This window comes from Rhea pennata, chromosome 32 (assembly GCF_028389875.1).
Source record: "Rhea pennata isolate bPtePen1 chromosome 32, bPtePen1.pri, whole genome shotgun sequence".
NCBI lineage: Eukaryota > Metazoa > Chordata > Aves > Rheiformes > Rheidae > Rhea > Rhea pennata.
In genome coordinates, this window is record NC_084694.1 from 435940 (window position 1) to 461544 (window position 25605).

The 25605-nt window shown below is 69.7% G+C and overlaps 2 protein-coding genes and 1 long non-coding RNA gene across 3 annotated transcripts in view; 2 read left to right on the plus strand and 1 right to left on the minus strand.

Moving 5' to 3' along the window:
* The first annotated feature begins 1635 nt into the window (after positions 1 to 1635).
* LOC134152672 (uncharacterized) lies at positions 1636 to 15849 on the plus strand. Its single transcript, XR_009961051.1, has 3 exons — positions 1636 to 1708; positions 5967 to 6113; positions 15766 to 15849. It is a non-coding gene; the product is annotated as an uncharacterized LOC134152672 (long non-coding RNA).
* Positions 15850 to 16090: 241 nt separating this feature from the next.
* Positions 16091 to 25512, plus strand: LOC134152635 (signal-induced proliferation-associated 1-like protein 3; the record flags this gene model as incomplete). Its single annotated transcript, XM_062598187.1, is given in 20 exon segments — positions 16091 to 16205; positions 16248 to 17540; positions 17649 to 17779; positions 18045 to 18233; positions 18755 to 18929; positions 19048 to 19151; positions 19259 to 19416; positions 19726 to 20225; positions 20228 to 20301; positions 20960 to 21234; positions 21450 to 21674; positions 21997 to 22146; positions 22321 to 22448; positions 22924 to 23042; positions 23168 to 23550; positions 23836 to 24051; positions 24372 to 24534; positions 24673 to 24857; positions 24859 to 24875; positions 25370 to 25512. Coding segments are annotated over 20 exon segments (4743 nt in total), but the record flags the coding sequence as incomplete, so codon positions are not given.
* Positions 25513 to 25561: 49 nt separating this feature from the next.
* Positions 25562 to 25605, minus strand: part of LOC134152636 (tyrosine-protein kinase receptor UFO-like) — a 6878-nt gene continuing 6834 nt past the window's right edge. Inside the window, exon 7 of the mRNA XM_062598188.1 lies at positions 25562 to 25582. Coding sequence (XP_062454172.1) covers positions 25562 to 25582 — 21 coding nt within the window. The remainder of the gene's footprint in view (positions 25583 to 25605) is intronic.

The window sequence follows — 25605 nt, forward strand, 5'->3', positions numbered from 1 at the left end:
CCGATGCCAGGCGGGTTTTGGGGATGAGGATGGGGGTCCCAGCACCCCAGACAGGGGGTCCCGTCCCAGCAGGCGCCGATGCCCGGGCGGGTTTTGGGGCCGGGGGGTCTCACCTGGGGCTGGCTGCTGCCCGGCCTCTCCCAGGCGAAGGCCACGAAGACGTGGTGGGTGTCGGAGGGGCAGAAGCAGAGGGGCCCGGCGAGGCAGCCGGGGCCGCCGGCCCGGTAGGCGAGGGCGGGCTGGTCGCTCAGCGGGGCGGCGGGCGCCTCGCGGGGGCCCTGCGGGCAGAGGGACGTGCCGGGGCGGGCGGCGGCGGCGGCGGCAGGGCGGCGGCGGGGCCGGGGCGCCGGGCCCTACCGCGGCCGCCCGCAGGCTCTGCAGGATCTGGGCCCGCAGCTCCCGCCAGGCGGGCTGCATCGCTCTCGCGGCCTCTTTTTTGGGGTGATAACTGGCGGTTTTCACTCAAGGGGCTGCAGAGAAGCCCCCCCCACCCCCCCCCCGCCCCAGGCCTCAGGCAGGGCTGGGCCTGCCAGGCCCCGCCGCCATGGCTGGGCCCCGGTCGCCATGGCGACGCGCCGGCATGGCGACCTGGCCCCACCGGCCGGGGGTGACACGGTGACCAGGCCCTGGTGGCCCTGGTGGCCCCCGGCCGCCATTCATTCCCCCCCACCGCCTGGGCCATGGTTTCACATCGCAGGTGCTCGCGGGCAGCGCCGCAGCGGCCATGGCCGGCCCAGCGAGGCCGCCGTGGTGCCCCCCGCCCCACTCCGTCATGTCCCATCTGTGACCTCCTCCACGTGTCCCTTTGTGTCCTCCATCTAGTCACCTCCATGTCTCCGCCGTGTGCCCCCCTGTATCCTGCATGTATCCCCTCCACGTCCCCTCCCTGTGTCCCCTCCATGTCCCCTCCCTGTGTCCCCTCCATGTCCCCCTCTGTATCCTCCATGTGTCCCCTCCACGTCCCCTCCCTGTGTCCCCTCCACATTCCCTCCCTGTGTCCCCTCCCTGTGTCCCCCTGTATCCTCCATGTGTCCCCTCCTTGTCCCGTGTCCCCTCCATGTGCCCCCTCCTTGTCCTCCCATGAGTCCTCTCTGTGTCCCATCCAGTCCCCTCATGAGCCCCCTCATAACCCCCATAGGGCCCCTCTGCAGCCCTTCATGTGCCCTCCATGTGTCCCCCCATACTGTAAAGGGGTGCAGGGGGCCCCAGCCCCCCCCCCGAGATGGATGTGACCCCTTTCCTTGCTGCATTGCGGGACACCCCCTTGTCCCCCAGCATTGGCACTGCATGTGTGGCACAGGGGTGGGGTCCGGCCCTCCCCCAGTGTCACTAGGGGTTAACATTTCCTGCTGCATGGGGGGAAATGAGCCCCCCAAAGGGAATTTAACGCCCGCACCCCCTCCCCGGAGCCCCCCACGGCCTGCCACAAAAAAAGAGGCGCCTGCTCCTTTAAGACCGCCCCCTCCCGCGGCAGCGCCACAGCGCCCTCTCGCGGAGGGGAGGGCGCCGAGCAGGGCGGGCCGGCGGTCTCCGCCCCCCACGCGATGCCCCGCCCACCCCCAGGCTCCGCCCCCGGGCCACGCCCCTCCTAGGCCCCGCCCCCGCGGCGTGCGCTCCCTCCCCGCAGTCGCCTCGCGCCGGGCTCCGGGGTGCCCTCGCGCCGCCGCCGCCCCGCTATTGGCCCGCGCCCTCGCGCCGCTGTTGCCAGGTGAGCGACCCCTGCCCTCCGCCCTGCCGCCGGCTCAGTCTCCCCCGCGGGCTCGGGGGAGACGGGCGGGAGCGGGGGTCTGCCGCCGGCCCGCCGCCTCTTCCGGGCGGGCGCGGGCTGCGGGGAGGCGTAGAGCGCGCCGGGTGCGTGTGTGTGTGTGTGTTGAGGCGGGGGGGGTGACTAAAACCACCGGCTCGCTCGCTCCTCCTCGCCTCGGGCAGCGGCGGGCGGTGCCGGGATTTGTAGTCCCGCGGCGCCCGCGTGGCCTTGGCGGCGGCCGGGCAGGGAGGGGAGAGAGGACTACAGCTCCCAGCAGCCCCCGCGCGGGCCGCGGGGGGCGGTGGTGCCGCTGCCCCGGAGGAGTTGGGGGCCCCTGGGAGCCCTGGGGCCCATGAGAGGCTCGTGCTTGGTGGGCTGAGAGGGGTTTGGGAGCCCCTCTTTTGTGTGTGGGGGGGGGGCTGTAGCAGTAGGGGGGTTCCTTGGGGGGCTGGTGCTTTGGGGGCTGCCGTGCCCCACAGATGTTTGTTGCCCCTGCAAAAAGGGGGGGGGATTCCTGGTGCAGGGGGGCACTGGTAGCCCCCCCCCTTCCCTAGGGAAGGCTGCAAGGATGGGGCCTGGCTCCTGCCAGCCCCCTGGGGGGGGGGGCAGCCCTGGACTCAGGCTGCCCCACAGCGAAGGGGGGCAGGGGGGTGCGGGGAGACTATTGCCACCAGCACCGTCTGGGGCGGGAGCCCCTTTTCCGTCTGCTTTTGGGTGGGGGGGAGACGGCAGCCGCTGCTAGCTCCGGAGCAAGGGGGCACCTCGATGCCCGGTAAGGACCGGGGCAGTGTAATTCCAGCCTGGCAGTTTTGGGGAGCTGGGGAGGAGGCAGCTGGGCCTCCCCGGTGCCTTGCAGGAGGGGGCTCGGCCCGGCCGGGGGGGGCACGGGCCGGGGGCTCTCCGATCCCAGCAGCCCGGCTGCAGGTCCCGGCTCCGCTCCCGGCGCTCTGCACCGCGAATCTCTTGACCTAATTCGGGATCGTGGAGACAATCGACTATTCATTCGCCGGGGAAGTTGCCCGTGAACGTGCAGGGCCGCTTCGTTGGCGTGTTTGCTTAAACAAAATAAAATAATAATTAAAAAGAAAACCCCGGCGCTGATGTCAGCGGGGGATGACTTGGAAAGCCCTGCGGAGAGCCGGCGAAGCGGCCGCGCCGAGCGCCTCCTGCGCGCACATGGCTGCGGCGGCCGCCCTCCCCTCCAGGCTGCAGCCCCCAGCCCGGCGCAGCCCCGCCGCTAGGCCGTTTTCCCGGCTTTACGCCCGTTTCTCCCCGCTCCCGGAGCGACTTAACCCCGCGCCGGGAGCCGGGGCGGACCCGAGCCGGCGTGGGGGGGGGCGAAGCCGCCGACAAAGCGGCGGCGGACGCGTTTCGCATCAGCGAGCCGACTGCTCGGGCGTGATAAACGGGGCTGCGTCCGCCGCTCGGCCTGGCGCTTCCAAACTTTATATCGGAGCGGGGAGCGGGAGGGGGGAAGCGGGAGAAGCGTGCGCGATCGGTCCGGGCAGGTATTCCCTTAAAAACACCCGTCTGTGTAAACGGAGCAGCGCTCGTGCAACAGGAATCAAAGGCCGGTGTTGTAAGAGAAGCTGAATCAGCTAAATGGAAGCAGAACAGGCAAACGATATTGAGGAGGAAGATGTTAAACTTGCTGGCTTTGCCTAGGGGTGTTGGCTCCCTCGCGCCGTGCAGGCAGCAGCTGCGCTAGGAGCGCGCGCGGGGGGAGCCGGCGTAAGCCCTGGGCAGGATTTACGGTGTCGGGGCAGCGTTCGCGGATGCTTTGGTGCCCCCCGGGGTCTCGCGCTCGGGAGCAAAGCGCCGGCGCGAACTCGTAGCTGGGCGGCGGGTGAGAAACGAGGGCAGCTCGCGGCTTGGAGGGGGAGCGGGAGGGCGGGAGGGCGCGAGCCGAGGCGGCGGCCCCGGGGAGAGCCCCGGCCCTCGTCCCGGCTAGGAGAGCGCTGTGGGGTGCGCGTTCGGGGCCGGGCTGAGCTGCCCCTGCTCGGGGCCGCAGGGCGAGAGCATTGCGTGCAGGGGCTTGCACGGGGGCGACTGTGGTGCAGGGGCTCGCACCGGGACGTGGGGGGCTTGCACGGGGGCGACTGTGGTGCAGGGGCTCGCACCAGGACGTGGGGGGCTTGCACGGGGGCGACTGTGGTGCAGGGGCTCGCACCGGGACGTGGGGGGCTTGCACGGGGGCGACTGTGGTGCAGGGGCTTGCACGGGGGCGACTGTGGTGCAGGGGCTCGCACCAGGACGTGGGGGGCTTGCACGGGGGCGACTGTGGTGCAGGGGCTCGCACCGGGACGTGGGGGGCTTGCACGGGGGCGACTGTGGTGCAGGGGCTTGCACGGGGGCGACTGTGGTGCAGGGGCTCGCACCAGGACGTGGGGGGCTTGCACGGGGGCGACTGTGGTGCAGGGGCTCGCACCGGGACGTGGGGGGCTTGCACGGGGGCGACTGTGGTGCAGGGGCTCGCACCAGGACGTGGGGGGCTTGCACGGGGGCGACTGTGGTGCAGGGGCTCGCACCGGGACGTGGGGGGCTTGCACGGGGGCGACTGTGGTGCAGGGGCTCGCATCGGGACGCGGGGAGCTTGCACGGGGGTGACTGCAGTGTGGGGTCTTGCGCAGGGACGCGGGGGCGTGCAGGAGCTTGCACGTGGGGGCTTGCACGGGGATGCGGGGGCTGCTCCGTGCCCGCCAACGCGCACAGGGGGCTGCCCCAGGCTCGCTGCGTGTGCCACGATTTCTTGCCGCCTCCAGAAGGCGTTTATAGAGGAGGAGCTGTACCTGTCCTGGCATCAAGCTGTGCCCTCGCTTTCTTGGGGGCTGAAAAGTGGTTTTTCCGTGGTTTTGGTTTGGTGTGGGGCTTTGTGCTGAGGTTAACCCGGAGGTTTCTGTTCCTGGTGTCCCAACACCTGGGTGGGTCCTTGCAGGTTTCCAGCCAGGATTTGAGACGCTCCCTGGGATATTAATGAGCGAGAGAGAGAGAACAGGGCTGTTTTGCCAGAAAATGCTTGCTCAGAACTGTAACTGTGAGCGAGAAAGGATTATACTGTGTATCCAGGAACTGGAGTTTGCATTTCTGAATGGCACAGTGGAAGGGGCCTGTTTTCCTACTGAGCCTTGGAGAACGTGTGTGTGATTCCCATTAGCATTAATGGAAACTGGTGTAAATTAAAGTCTTTATTTGTTTTGCTAGATGTCTTGTTAAACTTAGTACTGGCTCCAAAATTACCCTTTAAAAAGATATTCAGCTTTCAGAGCAATGCCAATGGAAATACTCTCTTTAAAGAGGGGGGAGGAAAAACAATCGAAGAAGAAGAAGAAAAAAAATCCCCGAGCCTCCCAATGCTTCCTCCAGACACAGTTTGTTTAAACAAATGTCCCCTCCTCTGCACTGTTTGCAACCCAAACACAGAGGCAGGGAGCGCGCAGAAGTGAAACCGGTGAGGATTATTTCCTTTGTCCGAAGGCTTTTTGCAAACAGGGTTTGTGTCCCCGTGATCCGGAGCGGCATCCTCGGGGCGGGGGGAGGCGCGCCCGCCCCCCCCCTTCCGCCAGGTGCCAGCCCTGAAGGGTTGATTTTCAGTCAATGTGGAAATTGGGGCGGGCGGTTTTCCGCAGGCAGGTTCGGGTGGGATGCAGCCGCCGCTGCTGGCGAGCGCCTGGCAGGGCTCGGCGCGAGGGGGCCGGTGCCGGGCGGCGGGACGGATCCCGCTGGATGCAGGCGGCATCGGGAGGTTTTGCACCCCGCTTCGCCCCGCTTGCACGCTGGCGCTGCACCTTGCGAGGGTGCAACGACGGGGCGAAGGGAGCGGGTCCCGTCGGCTCAGCCGTCCCCACCGGAGCCGGAGGAATCGCGCAGATTTACCGTCTTGGATGGGCTTTTCGTGTGCCGCCCTACTTGTTTTGTTTTTATTTTCTTTATTTGCATCTTGTCAGTGTGATTTAAAGGACGCGAACCTGTAGCTCTGCGCGCGGGGCTGGATTGCTGTGAACGGGGGCGAATCTCTTCCCTGCGCTGTGCCGCAGGGACCCGCTGCTAAGGCAGGATCGAGACGGAGCCCGTTAGGAGGAAAACGTCGCGCGTGCTGATCCGCTCTGGAGAGTGCCGCGTCCCCGAGCTTGGCGTGCCGTGCTGAAACGAACTCCGCTGCGTCTCTATAGCTGGGAACTTACGCTATTTCTTTGTCTTTTTTTCCCCCCTTTTAACTCAGAGCCCTTCCTCGAGGTTGGACCCAGCTGATGACGGCACTTCTATCCCTATAATCGCCGGGCGAACGCTGCGGGAAACCTCTCCTGGCAGCTGTCTCGCCCGGGAAGCTCCCGCCGAGTGAGGAGTCGCCGAGCCCCGGCCCTGCGTGGTAAGGAGCTGCCGAGGCTTCCCGAGCCGGTGCCGCGCGTGCCGGGGGGGGAGCCGGGCTGGCGATGCTCCCGCCGGCGCCGGCGCCCCGGCCGAGCCTCGGCTCATCGCCGGGTGCGTGGGGCGCCGGTCTCTGCGGAGCAATCGCGAACCCGGCGGAGAGCAGCGCCCCGCTGCCCTGCCGGGGGCTCAGCGCTGGAGCCCGTCCCCGGGGCAGAGCGGCGTCCTGCGTGCTAACAGCCGCCGGCGCGAGCTCGGTGCCGGTGGGTGTTGCAAGCGTTCGCTGCGAGCGGAGGCCGATGCTTCGCCGTGTTTCGGGAGCTGGCAGTGTTGTTCAGCGTTATTTGGTTATTCGGCGTGTGTTTTTTTTTTTTTCTTTCGTTTTCACAGTCATAAAAATGCTTTAAAAAGAGGCGGGGAAAGCCCCGTGGTTTGCTTTTTGGACTTTCATCTGCTTAATGCCTCTGTCGCTGATAAGAGCGTTGGGAAACAGCCCGGCTGGTCGTGGGAGCCCTTCGCGCCGCTCAGGCGACGGGCGGCAGGAGGCACGGCTCCCCTGGACGCGTCCCCGCGCCGGCTCCGCCGCCCGAGCCGTGGTCCCCGGGAGCCGCGTGCCCCCTCCTCGGCGCCCAGGGCTGCCGCCGCCCTGGGGCCGTCGCGGTGGGTTACCCGACGCCGGCGTTGGCGCGGCTCTAGCGCCAGGCGAGTACGAGTTCGCCTGCGCTCGGCTCTGTCGCTGGACTATCTCTAATTATACCGTCTCCATCAGATAAAACGCGGGGAGATCCGTCTCGCTGATGCCGCGATTAGCTCGGAGCGTAAATACGAGGGCGGCACCTGGGCCGCATCCTGCCTCCCTCCCACCGGGCTCGCCACGGCGCCACGCTCGCGGCGACGTCCGGGCTGTCGCTCCGCTCCGTGTTGTACGTGGTTCTGATATTTAACCATCTGGTTTTTATCCTCCCCCCCCCCCTCTTTTTTTTTGCAATGAGAAAATTAATGGCATTCGCATTGCTCGGTAATGGGGATTATTTGGCCTTAACCAACCCTAATTAGGCACAAAATTGTGAACCTCTTAGCTTAATTACTCTACTAATTTTCTCTTAGGAGGCCGCAGCATTAGCTGTCAACTGCTTTCGTTCTTACTTGGCTCTTACCTGAACCTCAGTTTTGCCAACTGTCGGGTCTGTGTATAACGCTCAGGAAAGGCTCTTTTATCAGAAAAACTGGCTTTGCTTTTTTTATCGGAAAAACTTGTGCGCCCCAGCTGCTCCGTGGCCTCTCCGAGTGACCCCCGGGTAGACCGAGAGCTCTGCCGCGGGGCTAGGGAGAAAACTCTGCCTGTGGCTAGAGCAGAAGACAAACTCGGGATATCTGGAGGTTTTTCCTGGCTTTTACTTGCTTAGTTCTTGGTTCGAGCCCTGGCGGTTGCTCCCTGCGGTGGGCTCGGCGCCGCGCGCGGCGTTGCAGGGGAGGTTTCCCCGCAAGGATCCGTGAGATTTCCGGGCAAAGTCTCCGCGAGACGCGCTGGTATCGGTGCTCTGCCCCCCGAAACGCAGCCGGGCAGCGGCCTCGGCCGAAGCGAACGCGCCCGCGGGCGGGCGGCTTTCCGCCGAGCGCCGCTGCAGCCCGCAGAACCGGGAGCGCCCGGGCGGGCGGCCGCCGCTTCCCTCCGGGCTGCCCTCGATTTGTCGCGCCGTGCTCGCCTGCCGCACCTGGGACGCGTTCTCGCCTTACTGGGTAACGGTGAACTGGGGCAAATTACGTGTTGTTTTTAATTGCTTGGCCTTTACGCTGCGGCTACGTTAGCGAGTTGCTCAAGCAGCGTCGCAGAGGGGAGCGCGGAGGGAGGCAAGAGGAGCCAGCTGCGCGACGGGCCGTCTCGCCGCGGGCTTTGACCTCTGAAAACGGAAATCGTCTTCAACCTGGGAAGAAAATGCTGGTTTGCCAGCAAGAAGCCCCGCTTTCAGGAAGTCTCTGAGCTCCCTCGATGGGATTTGCGGCGCGCGCCGCGATTGCGTGGCCGAGCGCGGGAGGGAGGAGGACGTCCACCTGCAGCTGCGCGGGGCTCCGGCTCGGGACGTCTTCCCGGCTAAATAATCCTGCGAAACCCTGCTCGTCTCCGAGGTGGGGCGTCCGCTGGAGCAGCTGCGCCGCTGGCGCGGGAGAGCTCCTGTGCTTGGGAAAGAGAAGCCTCTAGACCGCGAATTCCTCTTCTACTGACCTCGCCAAGCAAACGCGGCGACATCTGGGGCAAGTTTTCCCGTTACGGGCTGCGGCGACCGTGTCGGATCCTGGCGTCGAGGGGCGGACGAATTCCCGCTCCCCGTTAAGGGCAAACCCGCGCTGAGATGCGCACTGGGAAGGGCGGCCGTGAGAGCGAGGAGCCAAAGGGCTCTAGGCTAAAACGCGCCCGGGTTTTGCAGCCTGCGGCGACCCGAGCCGCCGGCGCGCTCGGACACCTGCTCTCCGCGCCGCGGGCGGCCGTCGGGTCTCGAGGGAGGCTGGAATTTGATGGATCCTGGTCCTTTCTCTGCTTTAAATTTTAATGATTTCAGCAGTCTTGGACCTGTTCTTAGCTCTTCGGACTTGAGCCTTTTTTCTCCCCCTCGTGCCCCCGCTCGCTTTGCCGCGGCGCTGGGCAGCGGGTGCGGGCTGCTTTCCGGCCAGCCGTCGCCGCGATGGCGCGGGGAGGGTTGCACAAAATCGCAGCGATTTGGTAAAACTGAAGCCCGCGGGCTTCAGCTGGAGCGAAGGCCGGCGAAACGCGGGTGCAGGTGCCAGCGCTTCGATATGGGACTTGCTGCCGTCGCTCCTGAGCGCCGGGTAGATGCTGAAGCGGGTCCGGCGCTCGCGTCCCTGCTCCTCTTCTAACGGGAGGCGGACGCCTCGACGGCGGGCCCTGACGGAGGGGAAGACGCTGCCGTCCAGGCTCTTCCCGCTTCTTTTGATATAGCAGCAGCCCCGTGGCCTCGTCCCTGTTTGTTTTCCAAGTTCCTCATCATAAATGGAAAAATCTAACGCGGGGCCGGGGCGTGGAGAGGGCTCATGCGGCTCCGCGCCGAGCGCTCGTCTCGGCAGGTTCGTTCCTGCTCCCGTCGGAGGGCTGGGCGCCGCGCTGGTGCAGCGCCGGCCTGCTGCCGGGGAGGGGGGGGAGTTCCCAGCCTGTCCCAGGTGCCCGGTCTCCGCGGATTTGCACCCGGAGATTTGAACCCGGAGCTTGCACGGGTCCCTCGAACGCCCTTCCGTACCGCCGGCTTGCACGGCGCGCAGCGGAGTCGCGGCCAGGCTTCCCAGCACGCGTCGGCGCACGTGGGTGTGCGGCTACCAAATAAAAAATTAACGCCCGTGTGAATCTTTCATGTTTGCTCCGCTTTTCCTCGTCGCGGCTGCGGGAGAGCGCGTGCGGCGGCGCTGCTGCCGGCTGCCTTCCCGCTGCCGCTCGTCGGGCACAGCGAGGCTGCCGTGTGCACGCTGCCCCCCACGGCACGATGGTGGTGGGTGTGCAGTGCCCTCCGTGGCAGCCAGTGCGTGTGCGATGCCCCCCCGGGGTGTGCAGTGCCCCCATGGCAGCTTGTGGGTGTGCAGTGCCCCTCTGTCACCAGTGGGCATTCAGTACCCCCAGGGATGTGCAATGTACTCAGTGCTGGCAGCAAGTGTGCAATGCTGTCAGGGGTGTGCAATGCAATCTGTGGTGGCAGGTGTGCAATGCCCTTGGGGTGTGCAAAGCTCCCCGTGCTGGTGGCAGGTGTGCAATCCCCCCCCCCCCACGGTGTGCAAAGCCCTCCCCATCATCCTGGCAGGTGTACCATGCCCTTGGGGCGTGCAAAGCTCCTCGTGCTGGTGGCAGGTGTGCAATCCCCCCCACGGTGTGCAAAGCCCCCTTTCCCCGTGCTGGTGGCAGGTGTACCATGCCCTTGGGGCGTGCAACGCGCCAGCTTCCCGAGGGCGTTCCTCGTCTCCGTGCCGCTCCGGCCGCGCCGTCGGCACGCCTCGGGCCCGCGCGGCGCTGGAATGCGCCGTGCAGCCGTGTTTGCACACTTGCCGAGAGCACACGCCCGCCCGCTCGCCGCGCTCTGGTATGCTCGTAATAGAAATTTGATATCGGCTGCTGCAAATGCCTATCGCGGTGATCTCATTCCTGTAGCCGAGCAAACATGCCATTTTGTGGGAAAGGGTCTCTCCGGCGGCGGGCTGGGCTGTTCGCGAGCTCCCCGGATGCGGTTTCCGCTAAAGCGCTCTGTAAACTTAAAACGCAGCAAAACGGACTAAAACGGAAAACTCCGAGGCGGTGCTGTAAGCGACGTCGAGCCGACTCGCGGGCCGGGGCCGAGACGTCAGGGTTCGCGCCGGAGCCTCGCCTGGCGGAGTTCGGTGCGGGAAGCTGCTTTGCTTCCTGGCCGGGGCGGCGGGAGCGGGGCGCTTTGGAGCGCGGCGCCCGGGGAGGAGCAGGGCCGCCGAGCCGGGCGCTCCTGGTCCGCAGAGCGGGGGAAGCCTCGCGGAAATCGGGTTGGAAGCAAGCCGCGAGCACGTTGCGTGCGTCTCCTGGTAACCGAATTAATCGTTCCCCGGGCTATAAGCTCGTAACTCCTAAGCAGTAAAACGAGATCCCTCGCTGAATGAGGAGGGATCGGCGCTGGAACGAAAACCGGCTCGCTCCGCGAGTACAACACCGAGTATTTTCCAGGTTAATCTAAGGCCGCCCTGCAAGCCAGGCGGGCAGCTGGGGGGGTCCGGGCTTCTCCAGCAGCAGGGCTGCAAGCCTCCGCGCCCCGTTCCCGGGCGGCCGCTTCCCGAAGCTCTGTGCACAGCTGCTGGGGTGCGAGAATCGAGCCGTGCGCCTGCAGACACGCGGGCGACCGGGCGACGGCCGCGCTCGCTGCACGGCGGTCGGCAGAGCCGCGTGCGGGCGCCGCTGCTGTTAATCCGCCGCCGCTGCTCCGCGCTCGCGTGGCCCACGAGGAGCCGCGCCGGGAGAGTCCCGACCCCGCGCCGGGCACCGGCTCCCGAGCCGAGACGCCCGCCGCGGTGCCTGCAGGGCACCGAGACGCCGGCGAGGACGGAAAAGGCGAGTCGGAGGAAGTCGTGGGCTCGCTCCTTGGGCGGGAGAGTTCGGGAGCCGGGTTCGTCCCGGCGCAGCGGGGCGGGCGGCCCCCGGGGAAAACCTGGCCCGGGAGCTGCAGCGGCACGCGTGGCGCCGCCGGAGGAACCTCCGCCGTGGGAGGCTCGAGCCCCGAAGCTGTAAAACCCGTCGTAAAAGGCAGCAGTAAAACGGAGAACAACCTAAGTAACCTCCGGCCGCCCTCTCCCGGGAGGACGAAGCCTTGGCCCTTCGCTCGGGAGGGACCGCAGTTTGTTCCCGGTCTTCCTGGGGATGCTCCCAGCTGTCGTCATGATTACCAGAGGTAAATATAGACCGTAAGCGTTCTGACTCCTACCGGGTTTTTCTTTGAAAGTGCTGACCGAGATGACAACGTGGAGGAGGGATGATGAATTCCTGTGGAATTTAACCCTCTGGAGCTCGCGAGCGAGCGGGCTCGGGCAGCCCGCGGCGCCCTGGCTCGCTCCGGAGTTCGCTTTTGTTCGGCTTGCGTGACAGTTTTTCTGCAGATTACACTTGAAACTCGATGCCTGTTTTGTACCTGCTGGAAACGTGTGCTGACAACCGATCCCGGGGTCTGGGGCAGAGCGCGGACCCGGAGCCGGCGGATATCGCCCGCCCCGGGGAAGACGGGAGGCGACGGGAGGGCCGGAGCCGCGTCCCAGCGTTTGCTCTTCCGAACAGGCCGCTCTGTGTTGGAACAGAAAACAAATATTTTTGCCGTTTGGAAATGCTTCGGCGTGACAGTACGTAACGCCGGGTGGAATGCACACGGAATTAATTATCCGCGGAGGGAAGGAACGTGCGACTGCGTCAGGCGAGGTGCCCTGCTAGGGGCTCTGCAAAAGGCGGCTCCGGCGCTCGGTCTGGGGGGAGAGCGGGGTTTATCAGCAGCCGGCGTCTATCGGAGGGCAGGCGGTTCGGGCAGTGTTAGTCCGCCTTCGGGACATTTTCAGCCCATATCGACGTCGCGCGTACTCCGTGCTGCCGCGAGCCGGGGCGGCTGCGGCTGCCCCTTCGTCGGCCGGCCGAGCGGCCCTTGGGCAGCGTGATTGTCCTGCTGTGAACGGCCCTTTCGCGCCCGAAGGGATCCGGGACGGCCTCTGGAGCGCTTGATCCGGAAGATCCCTTCTTGGCGCCCTCGGGGTCTGGATCTCCAGCCCGAAGGTGCCGGCGGGGGGCTTAAAGCTGGAGAGGCGCCGCTCGGCTCGCGCGAGGAGCAGGGTCGGTTTCTCTTCGGTTTTAAAACCCGAGCGGAGCTGCCGTCGCCTGCCCCGTCCCGGCGTTTCGGCAGCTCGAGCCGGCTCCGCCGCGAACGTTGCTCCGGCGGACGTGTTGGGGCACCGTCCGCTCCCCCCGCGCCGGGCTGGTCCGGCCGGTCCCCGCTCGCTTTGCAAATCTGCAGTTAATTAGTGCAGACACTTGGGGGGCAGGTGAGAGGCGGCTCCGAAGATGCGGCGGCGGCGCGCAGACGGGGCTGGCGGCTTCAGTTTCCGAGGGGCGCACGAGGCCCCGGGCGCCTTTTGGTCTGGGTTTAACTAGAGCTTAATTCTGCCGCGCGCAGACAGTGCACGAGATTAGCCAAAGCCCTTAAGTTTGCCGATAACGCCGGGATTTAGCAAGCGCCGGGTTGCGCCGCTCGGAAGACTTCTCCCAGCCTGGGTCGTCACGGCTATGGAGCATCCCCGGCGAAAGGGCTGCACCCCCGGCGCCGTCCCGCGGGGGTCCCGGCGAGCGGGGCGCTGAGCCCCCCCAGCCCGCCCGCTGCGGTCGCCGGTGAGCTGCGCATCGCCTCCCGCCCGGGGCGGACGTCCCCGCGTGCCCGGGGAGCGCTGCGGCTCCGCCGGCCCCGCGCTGCACGAGGACGCGGCGCTGCACGAGGACGCGGCGCTGCACGAGGGCGCCGTGCGGCCCCGGGCCTCTCCCGCTGCAAGCCGCGCTCCGAAATTAAATCCGACGCCGTGGTTTTCTCACTGAGGATGCAGCAAATAGGTCAGGGCTGCGCTGCTTGATTCTGCATGAAGGTTGTCATCTCCGATTATCCCCGTAACACTTCGCCTGGCCCTGCCATCTCAGGTCACCGTGGCTAATGCCATTTTCCAGGGAGCTGCTTGCTTTTTTCGGGCTCCTCGGCACGTTGCCAGCGGACCTGCCGGCTGCCTTCAGTTCTCTGCAGAAGTATTTAGTCAAGGCGCGGTGCAGAGCGGATGGCAGCGAGCCCGAACTCGGGGCAACTGAGCTGATTTGCCTGCTCGGATGCAAACAGCCTTTTGGAAGGGAGATTCCCCTTCCAGGGCCGCTGCTCCCGTGGTGCAGCGCGCGGCTCCGGAGGGGCAGCGCGCGAGGTCGGCGCCGCGCGGGCACGCGGCCCCGGGAGCTCGCGGGGAGCTGCGGGACGAGCCCCAGCCCGGCGGGGCTCAGGCTCAGCCCTGCGGGACGCAGGCACTCCGCGGTGCGGGGACGGGGAAGGGCACGAGCGGCTCGTCTCCGGGCAGGGTGATGCTGGCAGCCGGACCTGGGACGCGCTCTCCCGCCGCAGTACCCGCTGTGCCGAGCTCTGCTCCGGACGGATGCCGGCGGCACGGCCGCGTACGGCGGCACCCTGACAGCTGCCTCCTCGTTGAGGATTCCCTGTCTGCATTTAATTAAGACTTTCAGATATTGATTTAATATCCACTCCCAGCAGATGTGATCTTAGTCGGCTTCCACTGTAATTAGCCGGGATTAGTTTAGGTGCCGGCCCCACGCTGGCAGCCGGCAGGAAGGGCGCGCGGCAGCCGCCGGCATGGGCTAATACTGAGCGCAGACGGATTAGTGCTCGTCCGTCCCGGGGTGCCGACGCTGCTGCCCGGCTCCGAAACCTGCCCCACGGGCGATGTGGCACCGGGGGCATCCCTGGGGATCGGGCGATGCTCGGACGATGCTCAGCGACGATGCTGGTGCGACGCGGCGGCCCGGGGCTCGCGCCCTGGGGAGCCTCGCGCCGTTGCAAGCCCGGGGACAGGCTCGCCCCCGCAGCAGCCGGGGGGTTTTCCTGGCCCGGGGCCCGACGGGAACGTTATTCATTTTCAGGCTTATTCAGCCTCGGAAAAAAAGCGCAAGCGTGCTCGTACGCCCACAGCCCCGGCGCGGGCTGCAGCACAAACGCGGCCGTGGGCGTCGGGGTGGGTCTTCGCGTCGGCACTCCAGGAATAGACTGGGAATCTCCGAGCGCCGTATTAGCCTGCGATCGTCAGCTGCTCGGGGGCCTGAGTCACGCTGCCAGCTCGGGCCCGGGCGCGATTTCAGGGCAATTCGAGCAGCTTGGGGCTGACGGGGGGCTACTCCTGGCTCGCAGCACCTCGCAGCCCTCGCACCTGCAGGGCGCAGGCGCTCGGTGCAAGCGCCCGACGGCACCCGGGTTCGGCTGCGCACAGCCCGATCGTCCAGCGCTGCTTCCGGACACCCGGATAGATGGAGATGCAGCGGGACGCGTTTTCGGCCGCTGGCCCAGCTGTCCTGCTCCGTGGCGCGAAGCGGGGGGTCCCCTCGGTGCCGGTGCGCGGAGCACGGCTCGCCCCGGGCTACGGCGCTCGTTGCCACCCCAGGCACCGCTGCAGCCGTGCGGGCGGGCGCCAGCCTGAGCCGTGCAGCCAGCACCGGTCTCGGCTCTGCCTCCTCTTGCCTCTTATCTAACCGCTTGCGATCTGCCATCGCCCCATCCCAAATCCGTGCTTTCAAGCTCGAATAGAGAAAAGCTGTCAGCAGAGGTTAAGAGCGCTTTGGCGTGTCTCTCGTGTTTACGAGGTGCTGGCAGGGCCCCGCCGTCGGGTTTGCAGCCTGATCCTCATTGTCGGCGGGGGCTTAGCGTCGCCGCGCAGCTGGGTCTCCGCGCGCGTGACCTATTTCTGCTGCGCAGCAGGATGCAGAACGGCAGACTTGCGCCCCGGGCCGCAGAGGAGCCGCCGAAGGAGAGGCGAAGGGCCGAGCCGGGGAGATAGAAGCGGCGGCAAAGCCCGGAGCAGCGCGCGGGGAAGCGGGAGCCGTCGGGAGCCGCAGGAGAGCCGCCGAGGGGCTCCGGCGCGGGCGGGCGGCGCGTGGCTGCTCGGTGCGGCTGGCTCCGCGGCCGGCGAGGAGCCGCCGAGCGGCGCGCCGGCCTCTCCCGGCTGGGAGACCCTCGCCCTGCTCCCCGCGGGATTTTCCGCTCCGCCGGGGAGGCGTTCTGTCCGCTTTGTTGAATGCGTTTATTATTCATCCCAAACGCCCCGGTGCCCTGTGGAAATGGGTCAAACGGCTCGGTGATGCTTCCGCGCGGGGCTGGTCCGAGCTAACCCGCTTCCAGGGGTCGGCTTTTCCCTGGGGAGCGCCGACGCCGGGCCCGTCGCGCCCCGGAGGGCACCGGGGGGTCGGCGTCGCCCGGACGGGTGCGACCCCGAAAGCCTGCGCTCCTGCCCTGCGCTCGCTGCTCGGCGGCGGACCCGAGGAATCGGAGCGGCTCCGGTGCGCGGAGAGGAGCCATGGGTGCGGGAGGGCTTTGCCGCTTTGCTGACCCTGCTCTCTCTTCCCGCGGCAGGACGGCCTGGGAGACGCCGCGGAGCGGGAGCGCCGCTGCAGCCCGGCCGGCGCGAGCCCCGCGGGGACGAGCCCGCGGCCGTGACGGCGACGAGCGCCCGGCCGCCGCGCGGAGCGTCCCGCAACGCCAGGGAGCCCTGCCCGGCCGCCGGGGCCGCGGCGAGCGGGCCGCGATGGGGCAGGAGCGGCCCGAGGCCGGGCGCCGCGGGGCTTCGCTCTCCGGCCGCCTGCCCGCCGCCCCCAGCCGCGGCTGAGGCCGCGACGGCGGCGGCAGCGATGAGCGGCGCCCGCGCTCCGGCTCCGCGTCTCGGCTCTCCGCCCGGACCATGACCTCCTACCGCCCCGCGCAGCACGACGGCGCGGAGCCGCCTGCCGCCCGGCCCGCGGACTGCTATCCGCCGGGATACCGGGCGCAGAACGGCGGCGTGCCGCCGGCGGGCGGCGAGGGCTCCGGCGCCCCGCGCCCGGCCGCCGCCGCCACGCCGGCCGTGCCCAAGATGGGGGTGCGCGCCCGCATCGCCGACTGGCCCCCCAAGAGAGAGGCGCCCAGGGAGCCGGCCGCGCCGAGCCCGTGCAGGGAGGCGGAGGCGGCCGCCGGCAGGGAGGCCGCTCCGCTCCGCGGCCTCCCGAACGGGCAGCAGCCGGCCGGCGGCGGCGGTGGCGGCGGCGCGGGGCTCAAAGCCCTGCAGCGCCCGGCCCGGCGCCGCTCCAAGGACGTGGAGTTTCAGGAGGGCTGGCCGCGGTCGCCCGGCCGGGGCTTCGCCGCGCTGCGCCACCGGAGCAACAGCGAGATCACGCTGAGCGAGTGCGACCCGGAGGAGCCGCCGGAGCCGCGGGGGGCCAGGCTGGCGGGCGGCGCGCCGCTCTTCCGCGAGTACGGCAGCACGTCCTCCATCGACGTCCAGGGCGTCTCGGAGCAGAGCTTCTTCGACATGCTCAACGAGTTCCGCAACGGGCGGCCGGAGCCGCGGGCCGCGACGCCCCAGCGCCTCGGCGACCCGCCGCGCGCCGAGCCCGCCGGCGCCGCGGGGCTCTGCCCGGCCGGCGCTGCCAAGGCGGACGCCAGGAACGGGCCGGCGCCGCCCCGCGACGAGCCGCCCTCGCAGCCGAAGGAGAAGCCGCGCAAGAAGGGCCCCAAGGGCGAGGCGGGAGGCGACTCCATCTTCAAGAAGCTGCGGAGCAGCCGGAACGAGGGGGAGCCCGGCAGGGAGCCGGAGGAGGGCCGGGCGGCCGAGGCGGGCAAGGCCTGGGTGTGCCGGAAGAGCTTCGCCCACTACGACGTGCAGAGCATGCTCTTCGACCTCAACGCCGTGGCCACCAACCGCGCCGTGGTGGCCCAGCGCAGGAACACCACGACGGGCGCCTCGGCCGCCTCGGCCGTCTCGGCGGCCATCTCGCGCGCCTACGGGCTGGGCGGGCTGGAGCCCGCCTTCGCCAGCACCGAGGACCTCAACTGCAAGGAGAACCTGGAGCACGACCTGGGCGACAACAACAGCAACGACCTGCTGCTCAGCTGCCCCCACTTCCGCAACGAGATCGGCGGCGTGAGCGAGCGCAACGTCAGCTTCTCCAGGGCCTCGGCCGGCTCGCCCGGCGTGCCGGCGCCCGACGGTGGCTTCCCGGAGCCCTCGCTCGGCGCGCGCTGCACCAACGCCAGCATCTCCGTGCTGGAGGTGCCCAAGGAGCTGCAGAGGAACCCCGGGCGGCTCAAGCACTACAGCGTCGAGCACGTGGACCTCGGCGCCCGCTACTACCGGGACCATTTCCACAGCAAAGGTAGGGGCTGCGGCGCCGGGCCGGGGGCCTCGCTCGGCAGCTCCCCGCGGGGGCTGCGCCGGGCCCGCGCCCCGCAGCGGCAGCTCCTCCGCCTCCCTTTGCTTGCAGAGCACTCCAACTACTTCGGGGTGGACGAGAAGTTGGGCCCGGTGGCCGTGAGCATCAAGCGGGAGAAGCTGGAGGATCACAAGGACCACGGCCCCCAGTACCAGTACAGGATCATCTTCCGGACCAGCGAGGTGCGTCGCCGCGTCCGGAGCGCTGGCCGGTGCGCCGGAGCCGCGAGCCGTGCGCTCGCTCGGCAGCCCGTCCCGGGCCGCGAGCGGAGGCGTGCGCCCGTCCTCCCCACCGTGGCAGCTGTCTCCGTCCGGGAACCGCTGCCTCCGGGAGCCTCTGCCAAAAGGCTGCTGTTCCCGGGCGAGAGCGACGCGCCCGTGGTGAGCCCCGTGCTGCCACCCGCGGGAAACCGGGGTGCTCCACGGGCCTCTGCCCCTGCTCTCGCAGCTCGTCACCCTGCGCGGCTCCATCCTCGAGGACGCCACTCCCACCACCACCAAGCACGGGACAGTCCGCGGGCTGCCGCTGAAGGACGCGCTCGAGTACGTGATCCCCGAGCTCCACATCCACTGCCTGCGGCTCGCCATGAGCACGCCCAAGGTCGCCGAGCAGCTCCTGAAGCTCGACGAGCAAGGGGTGAGCGGGGCGAGGGGGGGTCCCGGGCGCAGAGGGCGGCTCTGGTGCCAGCAGCTCCTTTCCCGGTTCCTCCCGGCGCTGGAGAGGCTCCGCAGCGAGGGAGCAGCCGCTTTCCCGTGCCAGCGGCTTGCTGGTGCCCCCAGCCGCGCGGGGGTCCCGCGCGAATCCGGCGTCCCTGGCACTGCTGTGGGCACCGGGACGCCGAGGGCCTCGCTCGGACGCTGGTGCGAGGCTGGAAGCGCTGAGGCCGGAGCGGGCGGGAGCCGATGCCCCCGTCCCACGGCCTCCCGGCTCTGGCGCGGCCTGGCCCCGTGGCGCTGCCCTGCTCCTGGCAGGCTCCTTCGCAGCAGCCCGCTGCAGCTCGCTGCCGCGTCGGGCGAGAGCGTGCAAGTCCCGGCCCGGGATGCGGCCGCGGCGCCGGGGTCGGAGCTCCGCGGGGCGGGAGCGGGGAGCGCCGGAGCCGGGAGGGGCGCGCGGGAGCCGCGGCCGAGCCCCAGCGCCGCCCGGCTCCCGCCCCGCAGCTCTGCCGAAAGCACAAGGTTGGCATCCTGTACTGCAAAGCCGGGCAGAGCTCGGAGGAGGAGATGTACAACAACGAGGAAGCGGGGCCGGCCCTGGAGGAGTTCCTCTCCCTCCTCGGCGAGAAGGTGTGCCTGAAGGCCTTCAGCAAGTACGCCGCCCAGCTGGACACCAAGAGTGAGTGCCGGCGGCGGGGTCCCGGCCGCGGCCGCGCCGCCTGCCCGGGCGCCGGCTCCCCCCGCGCGCGGGGCCGCCCGGGGCCGGGCGCCTCCCGACGGCCTCCGTTCCCCCGCAGCCGACTCCACGGGCACCCACTCCCTGTACACCACCTACCAGGACTACGAGATCATGTTCCACGTCTCCACCATGCTCCCGTATACCCCCAACAACAGGCAGCAGGTGAGCCCCGGGGGGCGCGCGCGGGGGGCTCGGAGGAGCTCGGAGACGGCCGCGCCGCGGGCGCCGGCACTGCTGATGCGTTTTCTCTTTTCCCCTGACCTCGCTAGCTGCTGAGGAAGAGGCACATAGGAAACGACATAGTTACGATCATCTTCCAAGAGCCCGGAGCGTTGCCCTTCACTCCCCAGAACATCCGATCGCACTTCCAGCACGTCTTTATCATCGTCCGCGTGCACAGCCCTTGCACGGACAGCGTTTGTTACAGGTGAGCCGACCCGCCGCTGCTCCTGCGCCGCGCAGCGCCCGGCCCGGCTCCCCGGCTGCTCCGGGGCTGGCGCAGCTCGAGGCCGGGCACGTTGCTGCGTCCGTGTGGGGCGGGGGCAGCGCTTCTGGGGGTTGCTCCCACGCCTCGAGCCCCCTGGAAGCGGCGGCTCTGCTCACGGCACCCCCGGGCAGGGAGCGGGGCGGGGAGCTAGGAGCTCCCTGACCCTTCGAGGGGGCTCGGCAGGGCCGCTGGCCGGGCGGGGGGACGGGGTGCTCCCGAGTGATTTTCCTTTTCCCCCCATCCGCAAAGCGTGGCTGTGACCCGATCCAAAGACGTCCCGCCCTTCGGGCCGCCCATCCCCAGCGGCGTTACTTTCCGCAAGTCCGACGTCTTTAGAGACTTCTTGCTGGCCAAGGTGATCAACGCGGAGAACGCCGCCCACAAGTCGGACAAGTTCCACACCATGGCGACGCGGACGCGGCAGGAGTACCTGAAGGACCTGGCCGAGAACTGCGTCACCAACACGCCCATCGACTCCACCGGGAAGTTCAACCTCATCTCGCTCACCTCCAAGAAGAAGGAGAAGACGAAAGCCCGGGCGGGGGCAGAGCAGCACAGCGTGGGAGCCATAGCGTGGCGCGTCTCCGCGCAGGACTTTGCCCAGGGGGCAGAGATTGACTGCGTCTTGGGTATCTCCAACGAGTTCGTCGTCCTGCTCGACCTGAGCACCAAGGAGGTGGTGTTCAACTGCTTCTGCGGGGACGTGATCGGCTGGACCGCCGACGTTTCCACCATCAAGATCTTCTATGGCGCGGGGACCATGTTTTCATCCGGGCAGCTGAGGGCGGCCCCGATGACATCAAAGAGATCGTGCAGAGGCTCAAGGTAAGCGGCTCGCTTTGCACGTGGAAAACCTTTGCAGCGTTTTCTTCGTAATTTGCGTAGGGCCCGCTCCAGAGCAGCGGACGTGCTCTGACTATGTTCATCTAAGATCTGGGCCTCAAGAAGAGGCAGCAGCCTCAGCCGGGTGCTGCAGGAGGTCTGCTTCGGGGCTGGCTCCCCTTCGCACCCGTGTTCAGAAAGGGGGAGAACCCAGGAGCTCCGGGGTGCGGGAGGACCGCGCGCTGCAGGGCCGTTGAGCGAACGGGGCTGGGAACGCTGCGCGCGGTTGGGGCAGCAGGCTGGAGGAAGCCCCGGCAGAGCGTTGGTGGGTGGTTCTGCTGCAAGCTCTTCCCCATGGATGCAAACGTGGTGCCTGGAAGGGAGCGTGGACGAGGTGCGGGGAGCGAGGAGGTGCAGGGAGGTACGAGGTGCGGGGAGCGTGCAGGGCTGAAGGAGGTCTCGCCTGGTCGGCCGCCTGGCAGGAAGGCGGCAGTCGGATGTCGGAGGAGGATTCCCGGCTGCCGAGTGGGTTTTGCATCCTCCAGAGCCGTCTGAAAGCAGAAACGTGGCGGGGACAGCGAGCGCTCTCCTCGCTCGGCTGCAGGCTTTGCGCGGAGTCGGGGCGGCAGCGGAGGTTAACCTCCTCCCTGCCGTGCCCCAGGTTATGACCTCCGGCTGCGAGACCGTGGACATGACCCTGCGGAGGAACGGGCTGGGCCAGCTGGGCTTCCACGTGAAGTACGACGGCACCGTGGCCGAGGTGGAGGACTACGGCTTCGCCTGGCAGGCCGGCCTCCGGCAGGGCAGCCGGCTCGTGGAGATCTGCAAAGTGGCCGTGGTGACGCTCACCCACGACCAGATGATCGACCTGCTGCGGACGTCCGTCACCGTCAAAGTCGTCATCATCCCGCCGCACGAGGACGGGGCGCCTCGCCGGTAGCGTCCGGGGGCCGCGTGGGCTGGCGGCGGGGAGGGGGGCGGGCGCCGAGGCGTCCCCGGGCTCTTCCCCGGAGCTGCCCCCCGCGAGCGAGGAGCTGCTCTCGGAGGGGCTACGGGGTCCCGTTCCCAAGCGGGGGCCCTGCTCCCGGCGGGTGCTGCGGGTTTCCAAGCCGGCGGAGGGGCGCGCGCCCAGAGCAGCGTTTGCGTTGCAGGGGCTGGGCCGAGTCGCTGGAGGCGAGCGGCGCGGAGCACAAGGCCGAGCCGGAGAGCTTGCCGGCCAGCTGCCGGCCCCCGTACCGCAGCAACTCCGCGTGGCAGTGGAGCGGCCCGGCCTCGCACAACGCGCCGCCGCCCGGGCACGCGCCGTCCCTCGGCCGCGCTCCCAAGCAGCCCGCCGCGGTCCCGTACCGCGAGCCGCAGCCCCTGCACGGCAAGAGGTGAGGCGAGCGGCGCGGCGGCGCGCGCCCTGGGGGCTGCCGCCGCGGGACGGCTCCCGGGAACCGCTCCCGAGCCCCGTGGCGGCGGCGGGGAGGTGCTTTCCCCCCACCACCACCCCGCCGCCGCGGCCTCCGCTTCCCCGCTCGCCGGAGCGACCGGAGCTTCCGCAGCTCCCGGCCTTCCCGGCGGGAGCCTCGCCGCGGCCCCTGGCACGCCGCTCCCTTGCCTGTGCCGCCCGAGGCGGCGGGCGCGTTTCTGGCTCGGGGTGGATCGCGGTGCTGCCGGGAGCCGACGTAAGCCCGCTATTCTCCGTGCGACCAGGCCGGTGAGCTTCCCCGAAACCCCCCACCCCACCTCGTCCTCACCGGCCGGAGCGGAGAGGGTCCAGCCCTACCGGCAGCCCTCGGGCAGCTTCTCCACCCCCGGCGCCGGCGGAGCCGCCTACGCCCGCTATAAGCCGTCTCCGGAGAGGTAGGTCGGCGCCGGAGCGTCCGCCGCCTCGCCCGCCCTTCCCGGAGCTGCCGGGGTGAGCCGTGGTGGCGGCTTTCCGCCCGCCGCGCTCTCCGCCGGCGGGGACCGCCGGGCCCGGACGGCGCGGGCTGGCCGCCCCCCGGCCGTCACCGTCGCCCTCCCTGCCCCGTCCAGGTACGCGGCCTCGCAGCGGCCGCTGCTGCCCTTCGAGCCGCACGCCGGCCACGACGCGGCGTCCAGCGGCGACTCCTCGTCCGGCGGCCTCACCAGCCACGAGAGCACCATGGAGAGGCACAAGCCGGGTGAGGACGCGGGCGCAGCCCTGCCCCGCTGCCAGCCTTTGCCCCAGCCGCTCCGAGCGCAGCGGCCGCGGAGCCCGAGCCCCCCGGAGCCCGCGGCCGCAGCTCCCGCTTTCCCCCGGGGCTGCGGGGAGCTGGGAAAACCCCGGAGCAGCGCGGGAAGTGCGGGCAGAGCCCAGGCGTCTGCGGGCGCAGACCGGCGCCGGAGGACGCAGCCGGGACCGGCCCGCTGCGCTGCAAGACGCTCGCGCGTCTCGGGGCCCTCGCTGAGCTTCCAGCCCTCAAACGCGGCCGCCTTTGGGAATCGGCGCTCTCGAGCTCCCGCTCCCCCCTTTCCTGCTTTCACGTGGCCGAGCAGGCGTAGCCGGCGAGCGAGGATTTGCCCGTGTTTCCCCGGGCCCGTGGCGGCTGCGCGGCGAGGTCTCTGCCCCGGGCAGGGCGGCCCCGCGGTGACGCTGCGGCTCGCGGCTCGTTGCAGAGCCGCTGTGGCACGTGCCGGCGCAGTCCAGGCTCCCCTCCGCGGCGGGCAGCGGCGGGAGCAAGCGGCCCGGCCGGCAGGAGCTGGCGGGCAAGGACTCTCCCAACCGGCATGCGAAGGTGAGCGGAGCTGCCGCGGGGCAGGGCGGGAGGGTCAGCGCGCCCCGCTTCTCTCTGGGCCCCTCGCGGCGGAGCCCCGGCGCCAGGGTGACGGGCAGGGCTCAGCGCCGGGGCCGCCTCTGCAGGGCGAGGCGCAGTACTCGAGCCACTCGAGCAGCAACACGCTGTCCAGCAACGCCTCCAGCAGCCACAGCGACGAGCGCTGGTTCGACGGCGCCGACGGCGCCGAGGCCGAGCCGGACCCGCTCTCCAAAGGCGGCTCCAGCGACAGCGGCATCGACACGGCGCTCTACGCCCCCAGCCCCGGCCCCAAGCCCTCGCGCCCGGCGCCGCAGCGCGACAAGCTCCCCCGGGCGCCCTACGCCGCCTTGCATGAGAACGGCGCGCGCCCCGCCGACAAGCAGAGAGAGCCGTCGCCCGCCGGCCCGGGCAAGGGCTACCGGCCCAAGCTGTACGCGCCGGCGGCCTCAGCCCCCGGGAGCAGCCCCGACCCCTTCAAGCAGCCCAGGTGAACCGGCGGCTCCGCGGCGGGGGCCGGTCGTGCTCGCTCGGCGCACGCTCGGTGCCGGCGCCGCGGCGGCTCGGCACCGCGAGGAAGGTCCGCCGAGATCGCGGCATGCCGGCAGCTCCGGCCGCGGGGAGAGGGGGCTTTTTGGGGAAAGGTGTGTGGGGGGGAGCGGTGCCCCGGGGAGCTCCCCCGGAGCAGCCGGGGCTCGGCCCGGGCGCCGGCGGCTGCGCGCGCCCCGTGCCCGCTCCCGCGGCGAGCTTGCTCTCGCCGGCTTGTGTTTCGCAGCGGCCTGAACTCGCGGCCGGGTTATCCCGCGTACAAAGCGCCCGCGGCCGAGACGCCCCGGCCCGCGCCCGCCTCCCAGCCCGGCTCCTTCCAGCTCTCGGCCTCGGTGCCCAAATCCTTCTTCTCCAAGCAGACGGGCAGGAGCAAGCACGCCGCGGGGCGGAAGCGCGCCGACGAGCCCCCCACCCGCCCCGCGGCCTTCGCGGACCCCAAGAAGTAAGCGCGTGGGGGGGCGGGGGGAGCCCGCGGCGGGGCCAAGCTCGGCTCCACCCGCGGAGAGCGGAGCCCGTCGGCTCGGCACCTCTCCGAGGGCCGGCAGCTTGCAGTTCGCCGCGGTGCAGGGGTTCGCTCGTTGCCGGCGCAGCCAGACGCGCCGCGGGGCCGTCGTTAGCGTCCCGGCCGAGCCCCGGCTCGGCGGGGAGGCGACTCGCCGCCGCCGCCTCTCCGCCTTGGAGCTCGTCTGCCGCGGGCAGCGGGGCGGCCCGGTGCCGGAGCCGGTGCCGGTGCCGTCTGAGCCGTCCCTGGCGCCGTGGCAGGCAGGTGGACGCCAGCACCAAGAACGTGTTCGGGCAGCCGCGGCTGCGGGCCTCGCTGCGCGACCTCCGCTCCCCCCGCAAGAGCTACAAGTCCACCATCGAGGACGACCTCAAGAAGCTCATCATCATGGACAGCTCGGCCCCGGAGCCGGAGCGAGCTGGGGTGAGCGCGGCCCCGTCCTCCCCCGGCGCCTCCGAGCGGGCGCCCGGCTCCGGGGCCGGCGGCGGGTGCTGCCTCCGGCGCCGGGGGACGCGGCGGTGCCGGGGCGCGCGGCGTGACGGCCCCGCTTCTGCCCCGCAGTCGCCGCAGAAGGCTCTGCAGCGGACGCTGTCGGACGAGAGCCTGTGCAGCGGGCGGCGGGACGCTGGCTACGCCGGCGCAGCCTGCTTCGAGCAGCCGCTGGCCGCCGACGTCCTCTTCAGCAGCGCCTACCCGTCCAGCACGCTGCCCGCCCGCCGGCAGCACCCGCCCGCCGGCAGCGCCAGCCCTCCCCGAGAAGAAGTGTGAGTGCAGAGCGGGGGGACGCGGGAAGCGAGGGGACGCGGGGAGCGGGGGGACATGGCACGGAGCAGGGGGACGCGGGGAGTGGGAGGACGTGGAGAGCAGGGGGACGTGGGGAGTGGGGGGATGCGGCATGGAGTGGGGGGATGTGGGGAGCGGGGGGATGCGGGGAGTGGGGGGACGTGGAGAGCAGGGGGACGTGGGGAGTGGGAGGATGCGGCATGGAGTGGGGGGGATGTGGGGAGTGAGGGTACGTGGGGAGTGGGGGGATGCGGCATGGAGTGGGGGGATATGGGGAGCGGGGGGATGCGGGGAGTGGGGGGACGTGGCACGGGGCGGGGGGACATGGAGAGTGGGGAGACGCAGCATGGAGCAGGAGGATGCGGGGAGCGGGGGGACGCGGGGAGCGGGCGGCTCCGTCCGGAGCGTTTCTCATCCCGCCCCGGGAGCGGAGCCGGCTCTCACACCGCATTTCCCCCCGACGCTCCGGCTCCAGCCACGATTTCCGCCTCGGAGCTGTCGTTGGCGGACCCGCGGGACAGGCCCGCGCGGCGCATCGACCCGGGGATGATGCCGCTGCCCGACACGGCGGCGGGTCTCGAGTGGTCCAGCCTGGTCAACGCGGCCAAAGCCTACGAAGGTAGAAAGCCCGGGCGGGGGGCGGGCGGGGGGCTGGCGGGGGGCGGCGTCACCCCCCACCGCCGCCGCTCTTGGCTTCGCAGTGCAGAGAGC